General features: G+C 39.0%; 1 protein-coding gene across 2 annotated transcripts in view; it reads left to right on the top strand.

Annotated features, from left to right (window-relative positions):
• The first annotated feature begins 5,765 nt into the window (after positions 1 to 5,765).
• Positions 5,766 to 25,818, top strand: part of BCKDHB (branched chain keto acid dehydrogenase E1 subunit beta) — a 156,357-nt gene continuing 136,304 nt past the window's right edge. For both annotated transcript variants that reach the window (XR_014028325.1, XM_081342461.1), the window contains exons 1-8: positions 5,766 to 5,968; positions 7,676 to 7,753; positions 8,303 to 8,371; positions 9,377 to 9,510; positions 11,502 to 11,657; positions 12,790 to 12,898; positions 17,029 to 17,126; positions 17,455 to 17,565. Coding sequence is in view for 1 of the 2 variants with exons in the window: in XM_081342461.1 (XP_081198587.1) it covers positions 5,836 to 5,968; positions 7,676 to 7,753; positions 8,303 to 8,371; positions 9,377 to 9,510; positions 11,502 to 11,657; positions 12,790 to 12,898; positions 17,029 to 17,126; positions 17,455 to 17,565 (888 nt within the window). In the remaining variant the exon portion in view is untranslated. The remainder of the gene's footprint in view (positions 5,969 to 7,675; positions 7,754 to 8,302; positions 8,372 to 9,376; positions 9,511 to 11,501; positions 11,658 to 12,789; positions 12,899 to 17,028; positions 17,127 to 17,454; positions 17,566 to 25,818) is intronic.

Raw genomic sequence — 25,818 nt, forward strand, 5'->3', positions numbered from 1 at the left:
GCACAACTAGTATTAGCTCTATCTTCATTGCAAGGTTATATTATGAGCAGTGCTTTTTTTGTAAAAGAAAAAGGTGCCGGAACTCACACATGTCATACAACCCACCTTGCCTATCCTACAAGGTTCCATCCAAAAAAGGTGCCGGGACTCCGTTCTGAGCGTTCTATGAGAAAAAAAGCCCTGATTATCAGAATCTTGCAAGTCTGAAAGGACCCCTTCCTTTTTTCTTTTTTACTCTCCCAAAATCTAGGGAGAATACATTCTGAAGGGCTTTTGCCACCTGTCCTCCTTAGGACAAATTTTCACTTTGAATCCTAACAACTCAAAATTGTCTAAGCTGCAGGTCTTCCTCCTCTCCGGGGTCCTTTTCCGACTAACAAACAGCATACCTTTTCATGAGCTGCAGTTCCCTTCATCACATGGTGTTTCAATTGTTCAGTTAAGTGTTAACAGACTCCCTCTGATGCTTTCACTGAGACTCTTGTTTTCACAACACAGCCTACATTTGACTTGCTTCACCTAGGACTTAGCAAAGCACTGACAAATGACAGTCTTCACCAGAGGCAGGATTAAAGGCCACTGAAACCTGGAGATCAAAGGTTATAAGTGGCATTATGAAGACATTTCAAGAACCCTTGAACATGATCTGCATGCAATTCAAACATGGTGTTTTGTTCCCAAGCATCTTTTACTCTGGGTGTTCCCTCAGACCCTCTAATCTACCTTAGCACACATTGCCCCATTTATATAGCTGTCAATTAATAATCACATAATTGCTGGTTACATATTAGATCCTTTGGCAATCAACTAAGCCTGAGAACAGTGATCCTTTTAAGATTTCAGGTAGTGTATAAAGAAATTTAAAGTTGAGCTGAGGAAGGAACAAGTGTGTCAAAGCAAAAAATATCCGATGTTAGCATGACAAAGTGAAGTGTTAAAGGGAGACCTGCATTGTTTGAGCTTTATTATTTTAAATATTATCATTTGCTATCAGGTCAGTGTTGAATTTTAGTGACCACATAGATATTGTGCAGGATAATCTGTCCTCAGCTTGGTTTTTCAAATCTTCCAACCGTGGTTGTCCTTATCCTCTTTCCTTCCACTTTTCTCAGCATTATGGATTTCTCAATGGAGTTGAATCTTCTCATATCCAAAATATAATAATTTGAACCATTTGTACCTGGCTGTGTAAAAAAAAGAGGTATGTTCATGAATCATGGATAGATTTTTGTGCACTACATGATACTAAGGTAATTTACATTTAGTACTTGGATGGGAGACTGAAAGAACACTAAGATATCTCAAAGTTGTAGACTAGATAACTCTGTAAAGAATAATTGCAAAACATCATCACTGATAAAGAATCATTGTGAAAAAAGACAATGACAAACAGCTTCATTTTTGTTACCACCTTGATATTTAACAATACCAGGAGGCTGCTGGACTCATGTTTTAGATCCTCACAATTCTATTCTTCAGAAGAGGGGAAAAGCACAAGATATCTAACAGATCTTTTTGGCAATAATTTCCTGAAGCCAATACTTCTCTTTTCTGATACTTAAGTTAGACCTGTTTGTTCTATCTTAGATTACCATCAGCAACATCTCTTAATGCACACAGCAGAAATATGATGTTGTATGATGTCATATAGCAGGCCTTCATGCAGTGCCCCTTACAGGGGTAATCCCTTTGGTGTCACCCCACTGGTGCTGGCCTGCTTCCAGCTTCAAATCTGGAGGAATCTAAACATCCCAGAAACAGAGTTGCTGATCAATGGGTCCCATAACCAAGAAAGAAAGAATATTTTAAACATTGTATAAACATCAGTCTCATCTACGTTCCTCCCAGAAACCGAGGGAGGCAATCCAAGCCAATTAATCTAAGGATGTATCTGCTCAATATCTACAACACCCATAGTCTGAGGAGTAGAGATACTAAACACATAGCTCTTGAGAGCCAAGAAGCATTGTGAAAACAGGTGGGAGCAATGCTCTCTGTATTTTCTGACGTGCTGCATGTAGAAGAAAAAAATCACGTTGTGCAGCTTTCCCCAAACTAAGAACAAATCTGTGTATCACAATATGACTATACAAGTAAATTGCAAATTCATGTAATAGCAATATATTACATGTTTACATATTTTTAGTTAATGTATAGAAACCAGAAAGTATAATTCAGTATGCAACATGCATGCTTAAAAGTTGTGCCTTTTCTGCTCCTTGTTGCTGTTTTATTGGCAACATTTTTCAGAAGTCGTTGGCCTTTTCTCCCTTCTAGGGCTGAGAGAGAGAGAGAGAGAGAGAGAGTGACTGGTCCAAGGTCATCCAGCTGGGTTTGTGCCTCAAGTGGGACTGGCACACCCCACCTGAGGCAGTCTCCTGGTTTCTAGCCAGGTGCATTAACCAATTCTCCATATTGACTCTACACATATGTGTGCTCACAGATTATAATATGAATTCCCTAATCACTAATAACTGCTATCAATGTTTTGTAAGCATTTCATTTTTTTTCTAGCATGTGATACCATAATAATTAAACAGAAAAGTAGTATTCAAAATGCATTTAAATGCATTTCATTTCTTCCCCATTCTCAGCATGTATTTTGAACTTATTTGTTTGTTTAAAAACTGATTTTTTAAAAAATAAAGTTAACAGCAACTAAGTGTGATCCAATTCAACAGATATTAATGAAGCCTTTTTTTGGAACATCTTTTTGGGAGGAAAGTGCTCTTTTGTGCCCTCTGGAGGTTGGAAGATAGGGAGCAGCTTGGCTACCTCTGCAAGGCTGCAGCAACAAAGATTACTTGGTGCTCCTGGGCACTGACTGAGTGGGAAGTCTTGTCACATGATGTTACTGCTCAGTTCATGCTGTGGCAATGTGCAAGGCTCCTTGTGACCCTATAGTTTTACCTGGCTCAGTTTATTATCTGCTCAGAAAAATGTGAAGTCAGTTATTCCAATTCTTTAGCTGGTGTTGGCCTTTGTATGTACTGAGTTCTTCCCAAGAACCTACAATGTTGTAATATATTGGTGCAGTATATATGCAAATCCAAATAGTTTTAGCCTTTTGTAATTCATGGGTGAAAATTTTGTCAATGTGCAGATTTTCTATGTGTTATCCAGAAAAAACAACAGGTGGTTTTTATCAGCCCTAGTGGCACAGTAGTTAGAATGCAATACTGCAGGCTACTTCTTCTGACTTCCGGGTGCCAGCAGTTCGAATCTCACTGGCTCAAGGTTGACTCAGCCTTCCATCTTTCTGAGGTCGGTAAAATGAGGACCCAGATTGTTAGGGGCAATATGCTGACTCTGTAAACTGCTTAGAGGGCTATAAAGCATTGTGAAATGGTATATTTTTTATTTTTTATTTTAATTCCATTTATATCCCGCCCTTCTCCGAAGACTCAGGGCGGCTTACAAGCTTAGCAGTAGCCTTCATTCTATGTATATGCCTGCTTATTAGGGCTTTCACACACACCCAAGCGGCATTATTACAAAGTCAGCTTGATTGCCCCCAACAATCTGGGTCCTCATTTTACCTACCTCGGAAGGATGGAAGGCTGAGTCAACCTTGAGCCTGGTGGGACTCGAACCTGCACTAATTGCAGGCAGCTGGTGTTACTTAAGGAGGCATTAGCCCACTGCTCCACCAAGGCTCTAAGTGCTATTGCTACACTCTCTGAGTTTTGAATTTCAGATTTTGATAGTTTGTGTTCCTCTCCAATTCTTTTTCTTCTATTCATCTATCCCCTGGTATTGCCACATCAGTTATCCATACCTTCTTCTTTTCAACCACAGATATATCTGGTGTTATGAGTCAGGACTTTATTAGTCTCTTCAGAAATCCAAAGATATTTTTGCTGCTTCTTGCATGAGTTCAGTATCTGACTTACTGTTTCTTCTGCATCTGCATTTTGAATCATTTGACCATTTTTCAGTTCTGCCTTGATTGCCTTAGTTGCCTTAGTTTAGCCTTAGTTTGGGCAAGCTATTCAGTTTCAGTTTCTTTTTAATGTTCCAGTTGTAAGCCATTGCCAAGTTTTATCTTTATCAACTTTCCCCTCAATCTTTTGTAGAAATTGACCAAATATTGGCTTTTCCTTGCCAGTATTCTGTTTGTATTTTTATTACCTTATTTTGATAGTCATTTTTATTACCTATATATTCCTAAGCAAGTTCCAATTTTTAACTGGCAAATGCTTTTTCAGCTGTCTTTTACATAATCAGCCAATACATGCTTTTCTTCTTCAACATTTTGTTTGACTTGAAGTAAACGTCTACCTTCATTTCTGTGGGGTAAGTATATTAATATTTATTTATTTTTTAATTTTAATTCCATTTATATCCCGCCCTTCTCCGAAGACTCAGGGTGGCTTACAAGCTTAGCAGTAGCCTTCATTCTATGTATATGCCTGCTTATTAGGGCTTTCGCCCCCCCAAGTGGCATTATTACAAAGTCAGCTTAATTGCCCCCAACAATCTGGGTCCTCATTTTACCTACCTCGGAAGGATGGAAGGCTGAGTCAACCTTGAGCCTGGTGGGATGCGAATCTGCACTAATTGCAGGCAGCTGGTGTTACTTAAGGAGGCATTAGCCCACCGCTCCACCAAGGCTCTTTGTAATATCAATATGGGGGTGTAATGAATAGTGAATAAAGTGTGCTGATGATACCTCACCCCAAGCTCATCAGATCTCTTCTAGAGGTTTCATATAAGATGTAAATACCATGAAGAAGAGAATGGTTGAGATGTTTCTTTAATATGGAATAACATTGGATAACAAAAGTGGTCTGGACTGTGATCTTACCACAAGAAATAATCCCTGCAATGGAAGAATAATGGCTCGCCTGTATCTGGGGTGGCGGGGGAGGGGGGGAGGTTACCATCTTTGTTCTTGAACTGGGTTGTACTGCCCAGATGAACCTGATGTGTAATCTGGGGTCCTCATGGAATCACAACTCCTGCTGGAAAAGGAAAGGTGGCAATCATGGCTAAGACATGATTGTACTTTCCAATTAAAGTATATAGCAAAGCAAATTGGGCCTCCGTCTAAGATCTGCATTGACATATTGTCTGGAGTATATTGCACAGCAAACACACATCGTGGCAATGTGAATCTACACATTGCAGTAACCCAAAAGCAGCTCATTGAGTTGACTGCGCCACGACTGGCCATTCAGGTTTTTCGAGTTTTGACATCTTTTGATGAAAAGCACGTGCTCTGCTGAGAAAATTCGTTCTTTTCTTTGTATTCAAAAGAATCTTTTCTATGCACGGTACAATTAAAGCAACCACTTTTTTGTGCTACAAGACCAAGGCAATTTGTGAAGATCATTTGTGCCTTTCGGATAGGGCGATTGGAAGGCCCACATCGATGCTAACAAGGTGCAACCTCACAATATCGGAATACGACGCTTGCTTTTTCCTTATTCTGCCGACAAAGGAAAGTATGTCATCTGTACGATCCTATACTACAAGCACTACCTATCAAACTAGAACCCGAAGTGCAAATCTACAACAGATTCTCTTTACCCTACAGATGCTCCGCCCAAAACATTCACACTCTCTTCTCTCCCCATCTGGGACTGGTTTTGCCTCGTCAGCGTATCAACGCTCGCCCTCTGCGCATGCGTAAAGCAGTCCAGCATACCTCCCTCCTAGAAGGCAGGCTCGCTCTTTAAAAAAATACCCACCGCCCCAGCTGGGCAGGGCTCCGATTGGTTTGTTTACTATTGGCGCCGCTACCAATGAGAGGAGCCGGCGTGGGTCCCCGCCTTCCCGCAACGTGCTCGCGCTCGTCCTAGTGAGCCGACCCCGCGGCGGCGTGTGGTCGAGATGGCGGTCGCCGGTCTCGGGCTCCGGAGAGCGGCGGTCTCCACTCTTCGGCTCCGTCTCGCAACGGGGTCTCCACCCCGCAGGCGCGCGGCGCATTTCTCTTTCCAGCCGGACCCGGAGCCCACCCAATATGGTGAGCGCTTTAATCGTCCATCGCCCGGGTCCGTGCTAAGCGTCGTAGGGAGGAGACGCCGCTCCCCGGCCTCTTTGCAGCCCCTTGTCGAGTGCGGGGAAAGCGAGTCAGTCGGAGGAAGACACCCCCTCTTTGCTGCGGCTTTTTCTCCAGTCTAGCTGGCTGAGAGGGCGGAAGGGGAAACGGCATCTGTGCAAGCGGGAGACTGGCGTTTTCAAAAGCTTTTGGCGCAATAGGCCAGGGTCTTATGAAAACGGCGACCCCGCTACGTTGGGTTTATGCCTGTGAAAAGTCTTACACGCGAATCAGAAAGTACTTCTCCCCCCCCCCTTGCATCCTAAAATGAAGGTTTCACCACCCGTGTAGATGTAGCCACTGATGTGATACAGTACAAGTAACCTATGATTGTTCAGGAAATCATGTGGGACCACAATACACTAAAACTGGTGGCACCTACCAAGTGCCTGGTTATGACGCAGGTTGTCCCTTCCCATAATTTAAAGTAAAGAGAGAGGCTTTTCCTGACAAAACAATGCCTCCAGAAGTTGTGAATGCTCCAGCACCAGTGCTTTTTTGTAAAAGAAAAAGGTGCTGGAACTCACACATGTCATACAACCTGCCTTGCCTACCCTACAAGGTTCCAGCCAAAAAAGGTGCCGGAACTCCGTTCTGAGCGTTCTATGAGAAAAAAAGCCCTGTCCAGCACTGAAAGTTTTTAAGAAGAGATTGGACAACCATTTGTCTGAAATGGTGTAAGTTTTCCTGCCTAAGCAGGGGGTTGGACTAGAAGACCTCCAAGGTTCCTTCCAAGACTGTTGCTCTATTCTAACTTCTGTGAAGAATTTTATAGAAGAGGAAACTAGAGTAGATACAGTTTATCACTCATAGCTGAGGCTTGGCACCTTCTGCAAAGTGTTGCAGTATTTGCCTTTGTGAATACAGTTAACTACACTCTTGTGCCATTCTGTCTGTCTCTTCATTTTCTGTCCTTATGGCATGTTGATGTTTCAATTTGACAAAAGATCTGCCCTTCATTGTCCCTTTGAATATGGAAAGAGCATGAGTGATATTGAAAAGCCCACTTTAGGTAGGAGTGAAAGTAATATCTTGTGCCAGACATTTATGTATTATGTAGTAATTGAGGTCACCTTTAAAATGTCATAATTCCTGTTCTGGGACTTTATTACTGGTCCCTGCATGCTACAACTGTGCTGTAGAGGACTGCTTAGTTCTGAGGAAATTCCCTTTCATCTCCTAATTAAAATGTAAACCAACCTTAACCAAGCCATAGAGATGAGAATTCTATGATCCACAGAACTTGAGATATTTATGATCTCAGAAAAATTAAGTTAAAGGATTAAATCATAATAAGATAATTTTGTAAACATGGACAGCAGGGGAACCAGCAAGATCTTTTAACAAATGGATCTTTTAAAAATATACTTTTAATTTGGTGAAACTTCTGTTGACTGGCTAACCAACCAAGGGGATGATTTTTGTGGATTTCCCTCCCTATTCTCTCAAATTGTTACTGTTGAACAAACACAATTAGTGAGTACATAAATTAGTGATACATTGGAAAACAGATGGAAATACTGGATTCTGACAAGTCTTAAAGCTTTCCAAATGGATCTTGCTGTTTTTATATGGTGCTGTTTGACAATCAGTTCAATATTGGCCTTGTTTAACTAAATAATTTCTTCACAGGCCAGACACAAAAAATGAACCTTTTCCAATCTATAACAAGTGCCTTGGATAATGCCTTATCTAGAGATCCAACTGCAGGTAAGTTTTTATGCTTTGCTATGTAAAAGAAACTTACTTAGAGCCTCTTCAATTGAGGATACTCACTACTACATAATTCACTCATTACTACATAAGGCAAAAACAATTGTGTTATTCTGGAGATGCTTAATCAGCATATTTTCTCATATCATTTTTGGATGGTAAAACAATTCTATTTAGGTTTTGAATTTGCTCCCAAATAAAGTTTGTTTGAAATTTGAAGCCTTACATCAGTGATGTGTGCTGCTGAATTAATATAATTTTGCTGGGGGAAAAATGAAGATAGCCTTTGTTGCAAAAATCATGAAATGAAGTAAGTGGAAAAGGTACAACTTTAATGGAAATAGATTTCTTTCATGGTTTGTGTAAATTGGCTAGTCCTTTCATTTCCAGTATTATTTATGAAAGGTCTTGGTTCTTATCACTCATCAAATTCATGTTATGTAAAGAAAAACACACAGTAGAAAAAACTTAGATGAAGGTGACTTTCATTTTAACAATCCAGTTTTCTTTCTGAATAACTATTTCCTTGATTTCTAATATACACAGTAATATTTGGTGAAGATGTATCCTTTGGTGGAGTTTTCAGATGTACCGTTGGCTTGAGAGACAAATTTGGTAAGTTCACAATTTAATAATTTCATCATGTTACATTATTTTCATAAAACAATGCTTTTCATTTTAATAAAGGTCTCACTATTATATTTTACAATAAGTAAACATAATTAGCAGTAATTAAAAATTGAGGTCATTGGTTAAAGCCATAATTTTGAATAACTTTAGAGCAGTCACTGGAATGGTTGGTATGAATTAGTCTTTGCAAATGGATGTTATTTTGCCGTCCAGAGCCACTTTGGATATTATCTAAATGTGATTAAATAATTGATAAATGTTCTAATTGTCTAGTTTAGGAGTGCACCTGATCTAGGTGGGGAGATCGTTACATATAATGGGCATTGGCACTACAGTATGCAAGGCATTCTCAGACAACTTGTATGGAAAATAGTATGATGTCAAGTTTAAGATTTTGTAAATAATACATTGCTCATATGGGCATAATATGGAGTTCTACTGAGGAATCTAGCTACACAAGCATAGCTTTACATAAAATAAATTAGAGCGGTTTAATTTTGAAATTATTGCATAGATTATTGAGGAAAATTTAGAAACTTAGAAGAAAAGTTATGAACTGGAAATAGTTAGCTGTGGGAGAACATTGAAGGGAAATATGATCATACTCTTAAAATGTCTGAAGTACTTGGAATCCAGTGTGTATAACATGGACTAAAGGTTTTGAGTAACAGGAAGACGGATTTCAGCAAAATGCTTAGAAAAAGCTTTGAAATTGCAAGAGTGGTTCAGTGGTGATGCCAATTACCCATAGAAGTAATGGACTTTCAGTCTATGTCCAGTGTTTTAATTCTGATTCTGATTATAGAGAAGAGGATTGGAGATATTGGCCAAAATGACCCTTTTCATCACTATCTTTTAGTTCTATTTTTAGTTAAAGGCTAATTAAAAAACCCCACAAACACTGTAAGCTCTTTTCATTCCATCAGATACCATGTATTAAAATATGTTTTCCTGGTTTATATATTATATATTAATAAAAATCTCTTATAGGTAAAGATAGAGTGTTCAATACTCCTTTGTGTGAACAAGGAATTGTGGGATTTGGCATTGGAATTGCAGTCACTGGTGCCACAGCTATCGCCGAAATCCAGTTTGCTGACTATATTTATCCCGCCTTTGATCAGGTTAGATGTTTTAAGATGTCGAAAATTAGAAGGAAATTTAGAGATATTACATTAACTTTCTTAAAACAATGAAAATGTGACTGGAGAGAGATTAGGTGTGATGATTGAAAGGTTCTTCATGAATATGAATTAGACTTGTTGAAGAGTCTGTGCCATTTTGTATGTTACAAAAGGAACAAAAATTGTGAAACTATGTTTGAAAATATGCAAAAAGAGAATTGGTACTTCTGCTATGGATGGCTGAAAGTCCTACATGTTCCTCTTGAGGAAAATGTATTCTTTTATGGAAGAAATACTTTTAGAAGAAGTAATGTCAGAAGCATGAGCATACCAATACTATATTTCTGTCCTGTAATGGGAAGGAATCTGGGCACTTGGCTAACAAGTTGCCAAGTGCCCAGATTACAATCATGTGACTGCAGGGATGGTGGTGGTGCGGTATTTTGTGAAAGCTGGAATTGCTTTAAAAGCTGTAAAGCACCCTTTCTGTGGCTGTTGTAAGTTTGAGTTGTCATTAGTTGAGGACTATCTTTAGTGAGGAAGGACTCACTGGAGAAGAGCCTAATGCTGGGAAAGCTTGAGGGCAAGAGAAGAAGGGGACGACAGAGAATGAGGTGGCTGGATGGAGTCACTGAAGCAGTAGGCATGAGCTTAAATGGACTCCAGAAGATGGTAGAGGACAGGAAGGCCTGGAGGAACGTTGTCCATGGGGTCGCGATGAGTTGGACACGACTTTGCAACTAACAACAACAACAATCTTTAGATATTCTTCATGATGATCTGTCCCTAACCTGAACTTTTATATCTTCCAACAGTGCATGCATTGTCGCTATAACTGAGTAAATCCACCTTGCTGCTAGTCATCCTCTTCTTTCCTTCTACATTTCCCAGCCTTAAAGACTTCTTCAGAAAATTAGGTCTTTGTATAATGTATCCAAAATGTGAATACTTGAGCTTGGTTGTTTGTGCATTGAGTGGATTGATTTGGTTTAGGCTGTATTTTTTTCCCCATCTTACCATATTGTTCATGATAACATGTTTCAAGCTATTTCATGATATGTTGTTCTCAGTGCTTTTTTTTGTAAAAGAAAAAGGTGCCGGAACTCACACATGTCATACAACCTGCCTTGCCTACCCTACAAGGTTCCATCCAAAAAAGGTGCCGGAGTATTTAGTATTCAAGTTAAAAAAACTTTCTATCCTGCTTTTTTCAAAGTCCAACTTTTGCTTCCATAGTGTCATAAGGAATACTATGGCTTGGACAATTCTCATCTTTGTAGATATAAGCACATGATGGGATCTGACTATCTTTTCCAAGGTCTTCATGGCTGCTGTATGGAATAATTGTCAGCAGTGTTTTTCTTGACTTTTTGTTCCTTTTCTGGGATGGTTGATCCTAAAAGACAAAAGCTATCTTCCACTTCAATATCTTCGCTGTCAGTCCTGGTAGGTCTACCAGTTGTTGTTAGTTTGGTCTTTATATTTAATTTTAGTACCATTTTTTCATGGTTTTTGCATTTTTGACTATCAGAAGAGTGGACAATGAGATGTTCTGGGATATCCATTTTTCTAATTAATTCCACAGCTTGATGTTATCAACATAATTAAAAGACTTTCTGTAATCAATGAAACAATAACTAAATTTTTTAAATATTGTTTAGCTTTCTCAATTTTCCAGAGTGCACCAAAAATCATGGCCTGTGTTCCTTTTCTACAGTTAGTTTGAACATCTGGCATTTTTTCCCCCCATGTAGGATTCTGATTTGCAAATTTATTGTTAGTTTGATATCCTTCCTTTATTTTGTATAACTCCAAGCAGTGCATATAAAGTTCTTGCCTCATAGTATTTTCTTTACTATTGGATAGTATCCATAATTTCAGAATTTGCCTCTTTTCTGTACAATTTATAATAGAACATGAATGTGCTGTAACTGTATAAATAGATCCTGATAACTGCATGTAATGTAAAATCTCTCTCTCTATTTCTTCAGATTGTAAACGAGGCAGCAAAGTATCGATACCGTTCTGGAGATCTCTTTAACTGTGGAAGCCTTACAATAAGAGCCCCTTGGGGATGTGTGGGTCATGGTGCACTGTATCATTCTCAGTCCCCAGAGGCCTTTTTTGCTCATTGTCCAGGACTGAAGGTATAGAGTAATCATTTATTAGATGGTCTTTAGCGTGTTCTAATACTTCTTTTAAAATATAAATATAAAAGGTTACTTTTATATTTGTTTTATCTGTTTTTTATATTAAAACAGATACAAGGAAATTATAGAATACAAATATTACACAGGAAAATTTGCAGAATGAAACACCACAAAGTAAAATTAAATGGATGCATTTATAAAATAATCCACTTGGAAGAAAAACAATCTCTCTTTTATCCTAGGTATCAAAATGGATTAGAACATATACAGTATATTTTTGTGTCAGTTTAATACCTTCAAAGCTAGTTTTGAAATCATGTTAAAGAATAGCTAAATAGTAAATAACTATGGTTAAAGAGATTAAAAACCTTATTTTAAGGAAACTCAAATCTTGGGTGTGGCAGCAAGCTATGTGCAGAATTATAATCCATAAATAATTTCTCGGTTATATTGAAATTAACATCAGAATAGGGTTTTTTATTTATGAAGTTATTTTTCATATTGATTAGTGTTCCCATAGTTTCAGCTGCCATTCCTCTAATGAAAGATTAGATGTGATTTCCAGTAAGAAGTATTCTGATGCCAGTTTTCATATGTAAAATCAGCTCAGTGTATTTTGTAGATATATAATGTTTGCTAATAATAGAAAAAATGACTGATGGAAAAGGAAGACCAATGTTTAAGAGTTGTTGCATCCTATAATAGTTTACTTTTCAGTACACCTGAGTTTTTTTTTACTTTGTCACCAGATATGATTTATGATTCCATTTTGATTTTTACATTTCCATATTTTATTTCAATATTCATTATCTATTGTAGTAATCATCATTGGAACAATAGAACTTATATATTAATAGTGCTAATTGAGTCTGTAATCCAGGTTGAATAATTACCCTAATAGTGTAACGTGCCACCAATCTCATTTTCTCTAATTTCTCTAATTCTCTAATTAATACATGGTCATTTATTTAACCAGATTTATCTTTGTCATGCATTTAGCATCTTTTCACTGAGTCTTATTGGGATAATTTGAAATAGGAAATTATCCCTTGGAACAATGTTTTTTACTCTTGATATTTTTCTTAGCCAAGATAATCTCTAACTTGTTTATGTATTCATTTTCTTGAAGATTGTTGTTCCAAGAGGACCTATTGAAGCCAAAGGACTATTATTGTCATGTATAGAAGATAAAAACCCTTGCATATTCTTTGAACCTAAAATAATGTACAGAGCAGCAGGTAAATTTTTCTCATTGTATTCAAGGTAAAAATGTAACCTACATCTTATTTATTCACATGGTAGAAACATAGCATGTATGAGTTGAACAGACCTTATACAGTATATCAGTGGTGGCGAACCTTTTTGAGACCGAGTGCCCAAACTGCAACCCGAAACCCACTTATGCATCGCTAGGTGCCAGGGGCGTGGCCACCGAGTGGGCGATTCTCCAGCGACCCGATCCGGGCATTGAACGCCTGCAAAATTGGCCGTGGGGGGGAGCGAAATCGCTCTGCAGCCCTAGATCTCGGCAGCAGAAGTGTTTTGCAGGCCTCCGATGCCCGAATCAGGCCGCTGGAGCATCGTAAAATGATCGGCCGGGGTGTGTGTGAAATCGCTCCAGAGGCTTACCTGGACTCGTGCTGCAGCTGCCTCCACCATCCAGCCAGATCCACCCAACTCTTGCGGCTGCTCCCTGACTCTCAGTGCAGAGAGAAAGAGAGCAAGAGTGCAGGAGCACGTGGAGAGGGGGTGGGGCAGCCTGGCCCCGCCTCCCTCTTGGGTGATAGCACATGTGCCCACGGGGACGGCTCTGTGTGCCGCCTGTGGCACGCGTGCCATAGGTTCGCCACCCCTGCAGTATATCATCTAGTTCATTTGTTTGCTCGGTGCAGAATTTATTAACCATATCTAATAATTGACCATCCCACTGATTGAAGATTTCTTCTTAACTATATTTAGTGTTGGTCAAACAGTGCAGTACATTTTCTAGTGTTATAAAGTCATTGTTGTGCTGTGGGTTAGAAACAAGTGTGGAATCTCAATTCTGATATGACCTGTCCCTTGCTTTTCTTCAATGTCCAGTGTAGCATATCCCACCAGCTCCCCAGCCTTCTAAGCAACTTCCCTTTCTCTTGTTTCTCCCCTCAACTTCTGATGAGTTTGTTGTTTTCTCCTTGTCTTCTTTCCCCCCCCCCCCATACCACCTGCACCAAAATTAAAATAGTTTCATTTAATGCATGAACAAAGCCATTCCATTCCACTTTTAATTTGGTTATTGACCACCCAAAAATAGCTATTCTGTGCATGGAAAGGTTTATGTTTGGAATGTTCTACATATTCCTAACTTCTGTCAAATAAAGGAGAAAACTGAATTTCCCCCCTCCCCCCCAAATTATAATAGGCCATGTAGTCATGACAGATAATTTGCAGTTGGTTTCATTCAGTTAAGCTGAATCTGCATTCAATCAAAATTCCCTAGCTTGGGAGGTACAGAATTTATGGCAAGGTACATATATTTCTGACCTCCTTAAATAGCTGTGGGATTTTATTGCTCAACAATATTGATTAATGCGAGACAGGTGACTTATAAAGACATTTTATGATTTTAGTATTTATAACACAAATTCAGGGTATTGAGAAACTCTTCTACTCAAATATGACAGTTGCTTTTCAGAAATTAAACTTTAAATAGTAGAGGTTTTTTTTTAATGAATTGTTGAATGATTCAAAAGCAGATAGTGGTACTTAGGGGGAAAAATGAGTCATCTTGACATTATCAGGTTTAAATTTCTTGTGGAGAATTTGTTCTTATGACCTTTCAAGCTTCATTTAATTCCACCTTATATGACATAAATAGTGTAGAAATAAATGATTTGCATCAGTGGTTGTTATAGTGACATGGCAAGTAAGATTAAAAACAACTAGTTTTTCAATCAGTGTTTAAAATGTCCTGTCACAGGATCTACACGTTTTCCTACTATAATTAAGGATTAATAGAATTAAAATTCATATACTGCAACATGCATAAATTAACAGTTGTGGCTGTTTATAGAAGCATAGGCAATCATACTAAGGCAGAAGTAAATAATGTAATAATTTCCTACAATGTGTGAACGCAGCCACTGACCTGAAGAAGTTTGAGTTCAATACAGGTCATATAGATTACTAGTTCTATGAGCAAATATTAATTTTTCATTAATGGGGTGCTGAAAACTCTGAGAAAGAAAACTAGATAAATCCTTATTTAAGTATCTCTGAATGATTATTTTGCTAATGTTTAATACAGCATAGTTAACATATAAGAATAAAGTTTGATATGTCCAAATAATAACTTTTATCAATAAATGAAATATAATTAAAATATTTCCTGTTTTCTATATTTCCTGTATTTATATATCTGTATAGTTATATACCTATATTTATAGTAAAGTGTTCACAAAATACTTAAAAGACCTGAATGAAAATGACAATTATAAATGCAAGTCTTTATAATGTTTCCACGTGGTGAGAATGTTAGCCTAAATAGAGGATACACCAAATATGCAAAGCAAACAAGTTAAAGAAAAATAGCAAATGTAAAACAATGTAAAACAATTGAAAATTAAGGTAATTCTGTGAAGGTTAGAAAAATTTGAACTAGAATCTTTCAGTAATCACTTTTTATAACATATTGACAATTTAATATTTTTTAAACAGGACATTTTCTTCAATATATGAATAGGTGCAGTTTCAAAGATTATTAGATTGTTTCCTATAGGTTTGCTGTATCAAGAGACTGACAATTACATTCTTAATGCTTAGAACAAAGAAATGTGTTGCCTATGGACTTACTGTGATAGCAGAACTGTTAGAATATTGGGATATACATCAGAACGTTTCGTAGTGACCTTATCCTATATGAATTCATTATGATTCAGGCAGGGATGAATTGTGGATGAATTGTACTAGTATAGGGAGTGGAGTTTTATGGAAGTGCCAACTCTTGTGCAACAGTCATAATCTCTTCAGGGAATTTCTATCAAGGGATTTGGGACACTTCACCTCTTGAAGTCTGACTGGATATGTCCCTCCAAGCCCAAGAGTGACTTGAAAGAAGGATGCAGATTGTGAATACAGCGACTTCAACTTGTAAACTCCTTATGACATACAAAGAATAAACACAATCTTTCTAGACTGTATTAGATAAAATATAAGATCTTGATTTTCCATTTCCTCGATTTCTGAAGAGTGGAAACTGAAATAATTTTAAACTCTCACCCTAAGCTAAACTTATTTTGGTTCCTGAATAGTAAATAGAGTGTAGAGGTTCGGTGAAAATTTGATCCAAACATTGCATCCTTTAAAGACACCTCCAAAGATTAGGAGATTGCAGTAAAATCTTTTGACAGAGAAAGTTTGGTAGGTGAGCTCCAAGAAACCACTGGTTGGAGGAATATCTCTTCTATAGTAGAATGAGGTTGGGGAGAGGGGAAGCCAATGATTCAGTTGACGGTTGACACTGGCATTTAAAAACTATCAATTGGAGGCAGTTGGCTCTGTGAAGGGGTAAAGTTAGTGGATGCCTTGTCTTTCTGAAACTATTGTATCTCTTGTGTGCATATAAACGTTCAGCAGAGAAATAATCATAAATAGGGCTCATGTGTTAGAAAGTTCCATCATCTCTGCTGGCTTTCTGCCATTGCTGTTAGATCTGTACCTCCATTCACAAATTGTCATATAAGCATTTATTAAGCATATGCTTAATTTCTTGCTATTGTGACACCCTCTTATTCATAGAGATGGCCAGTTGTGCTTGCAAAAAATAGGATCTTGTTGGATTATCCCTGTATTTAATTTTGTTTGGTTTGTACTGCAATATATCTGAATAATTGTGAACACAAACAGATTTTTTTTGGTTTATAAGATCACTTATCTGCCTGCTAAATTTTTAGCGAGTTTTAGTTGCTGCTTCCTTTTCCCAAAAAACTTGGATTTCATCTACGTAAGTATTTAATTGTGGTTAAGTTTTTCAGTAAAAAAAGAGTTTTCTGATTCTTTCCAGGGAAATTCCTAAATCATATATCTGGGCTTTTTATTTTCTGCAGTCATAGCTTCAACTGATAATAAATTGCACAATGACACAAGTGAATTAATTTTTATCTTCATACCTTGCCGCTTCTTCAGAATGGAACTTTCCTTGTCAGTTCTATTACAGTTATGGCTCTCAATTTAGACATCTTGCAGCAGGGATGGGGAACATGTTTTGCCAGCAGGTTTTGTCAGCATCCTTCAACTTTATCCATGCTGGCTGGGGCTGCTAGAAGTTGTAGTTCCCTATCTCTGTTCTAGATACTCAAATTATAAACTTAATTGCTTTCCTTTTATTCAGTGGAACAAGTACCTGTGGAGCCTTACTCCATCCCTTTGTCTCAAGCAGAAGTGCTTCAGGATGGAAGTGATGTGACTTTGGTGGCTTGGGGTACTCAGGTGAGTAAGATTTGTTAGGATTTGAGGAAAGAAACCCCAAATACTTCTTACTAGTTACTACTATTACTTCCTAATATTTTACCATTATCACTTTATTGGCATGTTCATCTTGGTAGTATTGGTATCTGAAGCAATCACTTCAACAGATGTTTCATTCAGGCCTCCATTATGTGTGTATGTAATATTCTAGAATATTCTTCTAATGAAAATGATGGAAATTAAATAAGACCAAAATAGATAGGATTAGAACCAGAATGTTAGTGAAACTTAGATCTTGTTGAAATTCGTGAGATTTAAAGTTTATTGCATGTTTTCTCCTAATATTTAGGTTCATATTATAAAGGAGGTAGCAGTTATGGCACAAGAAAAATTAGGAGTGTCCTGTGAAATAATTGATTTGAAGACGATTTTGCCTTGGGATGCAGAAACTGTGTGCAAGGTAAGTGCACATATCCTGTTTGTCCATTTAATCAAACTCATTTATAATGATCTGATTATTATACCGTAGTGACATATAAGATGGATACAAAATATTTTGAACAAATCTCTGTTGTTTGTCTATGGAAATCTATGGTCCAAGGAAACCAAATGCTTAGGAAAAATATATATATATATATATTTAAAAAAGGAATGTCACAAACTACTGGGGCAGCACTGAACTGATATTTTGGGTTTCTCTGTCTGAGATTAAATATAAAATGTGGGTTTTGAAGAGGGATTTTTTAAAATCCCATTTATATCCCGCCCTTCTCCGAAGACTCAGGGCGGCTTACAATCTAAAGCACAAATCAATGTGCTTAGCAATTTTGAGCCAACTACTTCCCCTTCCCCTCCAAGAGCTGCAAGTGTAGCTTCTGGCCTGATGAGCAGTTATCTATAGGGATGTTGGATTTATTCCCGTCCCAAATAATGAAAGAATGTAGTCTGGGCCTTTGGGAATGGGGGAATGAAAGGATGAAATAAATTACGTCGCCATTTTTTTTGAAGAACGATAGCTTATTTTTCCTCACAATTTTTATTCTTCTGTGCTAATTGTTTCCTTTTTCTTTCTTTTCCCTCTTATCCTTTCATCTGTCACTTCCTTGTATCATACCACTCCCTAATTTCTCTTGCCTTGCCTTCCTTGTGGGGAAGTATCCAGTGAACCCCTTTATTTAAGTACGTGTGACACTTTTCCCATGGATGATATTCAGTATTTCTCCCTGCCTCCAGAACCTGATTTCTCCCTGTAAATAGCCACAAGACTTTTGGTAACGATAGCCTGGAATTTGGTTGTGAATTGGAAGTATCTTTTTTTTTCTCATGAAAATGCTATCATTCGGTGCAAGTATTATAACATCTAATAGCTGTTTTTTATAGTTCTGACAGGAGTAAATAATGCCAGTATCCAAAAATAACAAGTAGCAATAGTCAACAGCTTTTCCCCATCTTTTCCAAAAGAAAATAAATGTTAATACTGATCACACGACAAGCCCCATTGACACCATATATAAATTTTGTCTTGGGAAGGCAAGGTACTATTTTACAACTGCATTTCTATATATAAGAAGAATTAAATATATCTAAACCAGGGGTAGGCAACCTTGGCTCTTTTATGACTCGTGGACTTCAACTCCCAGAATTCCTGAGCCAGCATGGAATGGAATGCAAATGATTAAGGGCAGCATTAGTAGGATAAATGTTAACCTCTTAATTATTTTAGGAAAAAAAATAAAAGTAAGTCTTATGAATGCCAATTAATTTGCATACTACTCATTACAGTTTGGTTTTTTTTAAAATTATAAATAGTATAGACCACTAGAGGTCTCTGTTAGATCAATTAAATTTGAGTTTTACATATGTTTTACTGAGTATTGTTTTCTAAAATCTGGTTTTATTTTTTTTCCAAAATAATTTGAGTATTTAATCTGTTTTATAATTTGAACTGTTTTTGCAATAATTTGATGTTAGTAATATATTATTAAATCTCAAGGTAATGGTGAATAGGCCACCTGTCGATCATGAGTGCACTTCTCAAACTGATAGTTATCCCATGTGTACTGAATATTAATTTGAACGAAATTACATCACAAAATAAGGATACATTTTATCATCTATTACATTTTATTTCAGTGAATTTAAACTTATTTATTCTTCTGTTCTGTACTGTGACCGATTGCTTCCCCATAACTTTCTATCTAAGAAAGGTTGTTAGAAATTCTTTGTAATAAGAAATGTCTTTGTTCGATGAAATAAGTCAGGACTGTTGATTTAGAAATGTTTTTTTTCCAATAAAGTTAAATAAGGGGATGGATGGACCCAATTGTAGTGCTAACCATGATTTCTTTAATTGTGTTTAAATAAATTAAATATGGAATCTAACTCCAAACTCAAGAGGTAGTCCTTCAGTTACAAGTATTTGTTCAGCAACTGTTTGAAGTTAGGATGACACTGAACAAAGGGATTTAACTGGTTCTCAAAATGCTGGCCATTGCAGTATCCCTGCAGTGGCATGACTAAAATTTGTAATACTTGGCAACCAGCCCACACTTATGCGGTCATGTGATACTTTGCAACTGCAATGTATAGTGACAACAATCTGTGTCCCAGATGCTGTTGTAACTGAGGATTACCTGTATATAATGCTAATCTATAGCCATGGCTCACAAACAAGACTGGCTGAGCTCACAGAATGCACTAATCAAAAGGCCAGGTTTCATATTTTGGTTTAGAATGGGAACAAAGCTCATATCGGGGAGAACAGTAGTCCCCCCAAAGGAAGGAAGTGGTTGAGAGGGCTTATCCCTTATCTTTCCTAAGATGATGTGGAAGTTCCCATCACTTGATGGAATCATAGCTTTTTAGACTAGGTAAGGTTCTTTTAAGAGCTTTGTAGTTGTGTATTCCTAGCAAGAGCTGATGAAATAGTTTTTTGGCTATAAGCAAACCTCATCTAGGAAAGGCTTTAATTGGAGCACAAGAGGAAGATAGGCAAAGGTTTCCCAAGCCCCAATTTTCAAGTTGGTCCTGTGAGCCCAGAAGATTTTTCAAGTTGTAAACCACTTCTGCACGGGGAAGTGTCACATTGTCTGGAGTCAAAGGTGGAGCATCCCTGTCATCAGAAGGCTTCCAAACCCATAGCTCAAGATTACTCACAGCATATTAGTTGAAATTCTTAGCCTGTTTTGTAGTTATAATTACGTTCTTAATTCTAGGTTTCTCCAAAGAAAGAAAAGGAAAAACACTGGGTAATTCTATAATTTAGTTCCATAAAAGCATGTCTGCATCCATCTCAAGTTGTCATTTCCTTCCAGATTTTTCTACGCAAGTCATTTTTTAATTTGATAGAGATACATGTATCAGTTGGTCAAATGTTGAATTATGGTGAAGAAAAATTGGCAGCTGCCTGCCACAATTTAGTCATGTGCCTATGTTCGCTGTATTCCAGAAACACTAGATCAGGGGTAGGCAACCTTGGCTCTCTTATGATTCGTGGACTTCAACTCCCAGAATTGCTCAGGAATTCGGGGAGTTGAAATCCACGAGTCATAAAAGAGCCAAGGTTGCCTACCCCTGCACTAGATGATGGAATCTTCCTAAAAGCCTTTAAAAATGAATGATTTAAGGGTAGGAAGAGATTCTGTGCTTTTTTTTATTTTTGACTTGGGATGACATTTACATTTGAGACTTTTTTTCTTTGTAAATGATGGTGGTGAAACCAACTTTTTTTGTTCCCTGTTCTCCATTTCAGCTTGTGATTCCATTGGCATGAGTTATACTTTTTTGTAAGAGAATTCATGGACATAAGTAAGCTAAACGCACTTTAAGCTTTGCCGAGTCTATGCTGATTTGTGGGAATTGAAAAATCTATTGCAGAATGAAATGTTGAGATATTAATTTAATTGTAGTTCAGGACGTGGATACCGTTCTGCAAAATAAATACAAATGTAATACATTTGCAAATTTATTCTGGTCTAATATTTTTGAATTCTAAATGTCATAGTATTTGTGTTTTTGTTATTTGTTTTATTTTACAGAGCTAATTAATTTTTGAGAGAATGTTAATGATTTTAAAGTGTAGTATTTGCTAAACATACATACAATATAAATAAATATTGTAACAACATATATGAGAAGGTAAGATAATTATTTACTCAATATTTTTCATATTAATTTTTTTTGTGGAAAGCATTGAGGTTTTCCCCTCAATCTAGACATATGTAAAACTATAGAAAGGGAGAAGAATTTGTTTTGCTGAAAGTAATTTGGCAGTCTTCTACGTATTTTTTGTACACTCTCTTAACACTTTTTTGATTAATTATCCCAAAAATCAATGGGTAAAGCAAGATTAATTGCTTAATTGCATCCTCTCGTTTAGCAATACAAAATCTACTCTTTATTTTTCTTTCCTTTGGAAATCTCTAATACCGTATTTTCCGGCGTATAAGACGACCCGGCGTATAAGACGACCCCCTACTTTTAATAAGTTTTTCAAGTTTTTTTGTCTTATACGCCGGAAAATACTTACATGCCCTGCCCTCCCTGTCCGTCGCAGAGGAGGCGAAGGCCCGACTGGCCCCGCCGGCCCTCCCGCTGCTCCTGCACTTCTGCCGGCCCCCGAGGCGCAGCGTTTCCCGGGCGGCAGGCAGCGCCGGAGGGCAGCCGCCACCCCGCCACGGCCGGCGCCCCTCTTGCTTCCCCCCCCAGGCCTTGAACTTCTCCCATTCGGCGCAGGGCGGGGCAGCTCCGCCCGCAGCCTCTTTTTCATGTGCCGCTTCCCTCTCACCGTCGGCCGAGGCGCGCTCGGCCCGGGCTCCCGGTCCCTCTTCCCGGCCGGCTTCCCGCCCTGCCCCTCATGGAGCTGGACTGGGCGTGCAGCCTCTCGGTGTGGCTGCTTTTCCTGGGCAGCCTGGCGGTGCGGCTGCTGCTGCTGCGCGTGGGGCTGCTGGCCGTCCTGCAGGCGCTGGGCCGTCCTGCCGCTGCCCCTCAGCGCCGCGCTCACGGCGGCTGCCTGCTGGCTCGTCTCGGCCAGCACCGCCCGGCGGAAGCGCAGCATCGGACGGGAGCAGGACTTCCCTGCCGGCTCCCTTCCGACGCTCTTCCCTCTGAGGCAGCTGCTGCCTCAAGAGGGAACAGCGTCGGACGGGAGCCAGCAGGGAAGTCCTGCGTGCGCGCGCGTGTGCAGGACTTCCCTGCCGGCTCCCGTCTGGCGCTCTTCCCTCTTGAGGCAGCTGCTGCCTCAAGAGGGAAGAGCGTAGGACGGGAGCCGGCTCTTCCCTCTTGAGGCAGCAGCTGCCTCAAGAGGGAACAGCGTCGGACGGGAGCCGGCAGGGAAGTCCTGCGTGCGCGCGCGTGTGCAGGACTTCCCTGCCGGCTCCCGTCCGGCGCTCTTCCCTCTTGAGGCAGCTGCTGCCTCAAGAGGGAACAGCGTCGGATGGGAGCCGGCTCTTCCCTCTTGAGGCAGCAGCTGCCTCAAGAGGGAACAGCGTTGGACGGGAGCCGGCAGGGCAGTCCTGCGCACGTGCGCACTCCCCAGCTGCTAAGGAGCAGCCGGGGGGTGCGCGCGTGCGCAGGACTGCCCTGCCGGCTCCCGCCAGACGCCACCCACTGATTTTCCGGTGTATAAGACGACTGGGCGTATAAGACGACCCCCCAACTTTTGAGGTGATTTTCATGGGTTAAAAAGTCGTCTTATACGCCGGAAAATACGGTACTCAGACTAAAAAAATAAGATGTAAATTAATTATATAGAGAAATATAGGAATTTACTGTTCCTTTTCATTTATAATTGATGCCATGTCGATACCTTTTTTTTTATTCTCAAATTAAAGGAACTGTTCTTAAACAGGTGTGCATCAGTTTATATATTATCTAAATTTATATAGCCGCCCATCTCACATATAGGTTTCTGGACAGTTTACAAAAAACTGAAACAAAAATAAAAGCAACAAAAAGATTTAAAATTTAAAAATGTGGAAAACTATAAAAGCATATAATAACATAATGAAATCTATAAAACAGCTAAGATAGAATCAAGATCGCGTGAAGTATTAATACCACTTTACAATGCCTTGGTAAGGCCACACCTGGAATACTGCATCCAGTTTTGGTCACCACGATGCAAAAAAGATATTGAGGCTCTAGAAAAGAGTACAGAGAAGAGCAATAAGGATGATTAGGGGACTGGAGGCTAAAACGTATAAGGAACGGCTGCTGGAATTGGGTATGTTTAGTTTAATGAAGAGAAGGGTGAGGGGTGACATGATAGCAGTGTTCCAATATCTCAGGGGCTGCCAGAAAGAAGAGGGAGCCAAGCTATTCTCCAAAGCACCTGAAAGCAGGACAAGAAGCAATGGATGGAAACTAATCAAGGAGAGAAGCAACCTAGAACTGAGGAGAAACTTCCTGACAGTTAGAACAATTAACCAGTGGAACAACCTGTCTCCAGAAGCGGTGAATGCTCCAACACTGGAAGTTTTTAAGAAGAGACTCGACAGCCATTTGCCTGAAATTGTATAGGGTTTTCTGCCTGAGCAGGGGGTTGGACTAGATGACCTCCAAGGTCCCTTCCAACTTTATTATTATTATAAGCCCATTCTTCAAAACAATCAGTACAACCACTGTACCGACTCCACTACACTCTGGAATCCCAATGCCTGTTGGTAAAACCATGTCTTCAGAGCCTTACAATAAACCAGCATACTCAAGGCCAATCTCATCTCCAGGGAATCATGTTCCACAAAGCAGGTGGTATGGCAGAATCGGCTCTCTTCCTGTGTCCACCAAACAATACTCCTTGGTTGATGGTAACCAAACCTGCCCTTCCTGCCAGACTTGATGGGATGGGTAGTTGTAATTGGATAAACGCAGTCCCTCAAGTAACTTGTTTTCATGCTATGTGGGACTTTAAAGGTCAATACCATTACTAAATTGAACTCGGAAAACCAGTAGCCAGTGCAGCTTCTGGAGCAAAGGTATAATGTGCGCAGATGAATAGCTGTCCACATATAACTGGCTGCATTTTGAATCAATTGTAGCTTCTAAATAGTCTTCAAGGACATACTCATGTAGAATGCATAGCAGTAAATCCATATGACAGGGGGATAAAACATGAATGACACTCAGCAGAGCCTCTTGGTCTAGGAATGGACACATACAATAGTAGGTGCGCAAGGGTTATCCTGACCACAGCTGCTACTATTCTTCAAACAGGAGCAGTGAGTCCAGAAAGACCCCCAGATCTTACACAGGTCATGTTGGAGTAGTATACCATCCAGAAAAAGAGATGGAAAGTCCCAAATTCCAGGAGGATCTAATACTAAAAGCCACTTAGTCTTGCTTGGTTTGAGCTGAATCCAGTTCTTCATCCAACCAATCACCATCTCCAAAGAGCAGGACCTCCGTAGCATCACTTATTGGCCCAGGGTGGAGATGTACTGTAAAGTGGAGTACCATTGGCATACTGACGATAATTCACCCTTTGCCATCAGATAACCTCACCCATGTAAATGTTAAATGAGAGGAGAAAGTACCAAACTTTGTGGCATCCTGCAAAGCAGGACCAAAGCAGGACCTTCTACTAGATCAATACTAATTGGAACTGACACCGAAGGAAGGAAGAAAACCAGCACAATTCTGTGCTGCCCACATCCCAAATGTGGTTGATGGTATCGAAAGCTGCTGAGAGGTCAAGGGCAAGGATGCATAACCACCTTCTCAACAATTTCCCCTTAAAAAGGAAATACTAGAGACTGGAGAAAAATTGTCCAGAACAGTTGGGTCTAGCAATAGCTTTCTAAAGAGGGAGCAAATGTCAATACAAATCTTCATGTGCTCAAAGAAACCTGAAATGGGTTGGAGTGGTATACATATAGCTTGCTTGTTTCTCATAATACAGTGGGGTTTTAGCCTCTGAGCTATCAGGAAATAATTTTTTCATCAGCCTGCATTGTTGAGGGATTTGTTCAATCTCAGATACCTTGTTGACATTTGAGATTTTGAAACAGTCCGTTCAGGCAAGACATCGATCAGATTCAAAGTTTCAGTGATTACGATCTGAAAATATGTCCTACATTTGCCCAATACAGTTGCTTTGCAACTGCTTTGCAACTGCAGATCACAAATTCATCACCACCGCTATCATCATTACCACCCTCATAGGGCTACCATTTTTCTGGGCTTGAAAAATCTGGACTAGATGTCAAAAGAGTCACAAAACTGATTTCTTTGCTTCTTCCTATCAGTTGCCAGAATATTGGCAGTCCCATATCATTGTATTAAATGATGCAGTTCTTTTTTTTAAAGATAAGTTTTCTATCATACCAAGAAATTAAGTTATTACCCATATCTTTCTAGTCCTGTATATACTTGAATAACATTTCTTGGGGGGTCATTATGCATTGTGAAATAAAGCGGACTACATAAATCAGATGAACTATACATAGTTCATTATGTTGATAGACAAAATGCATGCATAGTATTTAAGTTAGATTTGCAGCGGTTAGGTTAAAATAATAAAACAATAAAAAATTACCGTAAGTGAGAGCTTGATTCTCACAGATGTTGCCAAAAAAACAAAACGGGAGGAGAGGATTAAGTTGGAAAATGAAAAGGAAAATTAGCTGGATGGAAGACACCAGAATGTGAGAGTCATTTTCAAGAAAATTGAATTTCTCTGGAGGAAGAAAAACAAAATAACTATCCAGTATCAATA

Source organism: Vipera berus (assembly GCF_964194415.1).
Source record: "Vipera berus genome assembly, chromosome: 1".
Taxonomy (NCBI): domain Eukaryota; kingdom Metazoa; phylum Chordata; class Lepidosauria; order Squamata; family Viperidae; genus Vipera; species Vipera berus.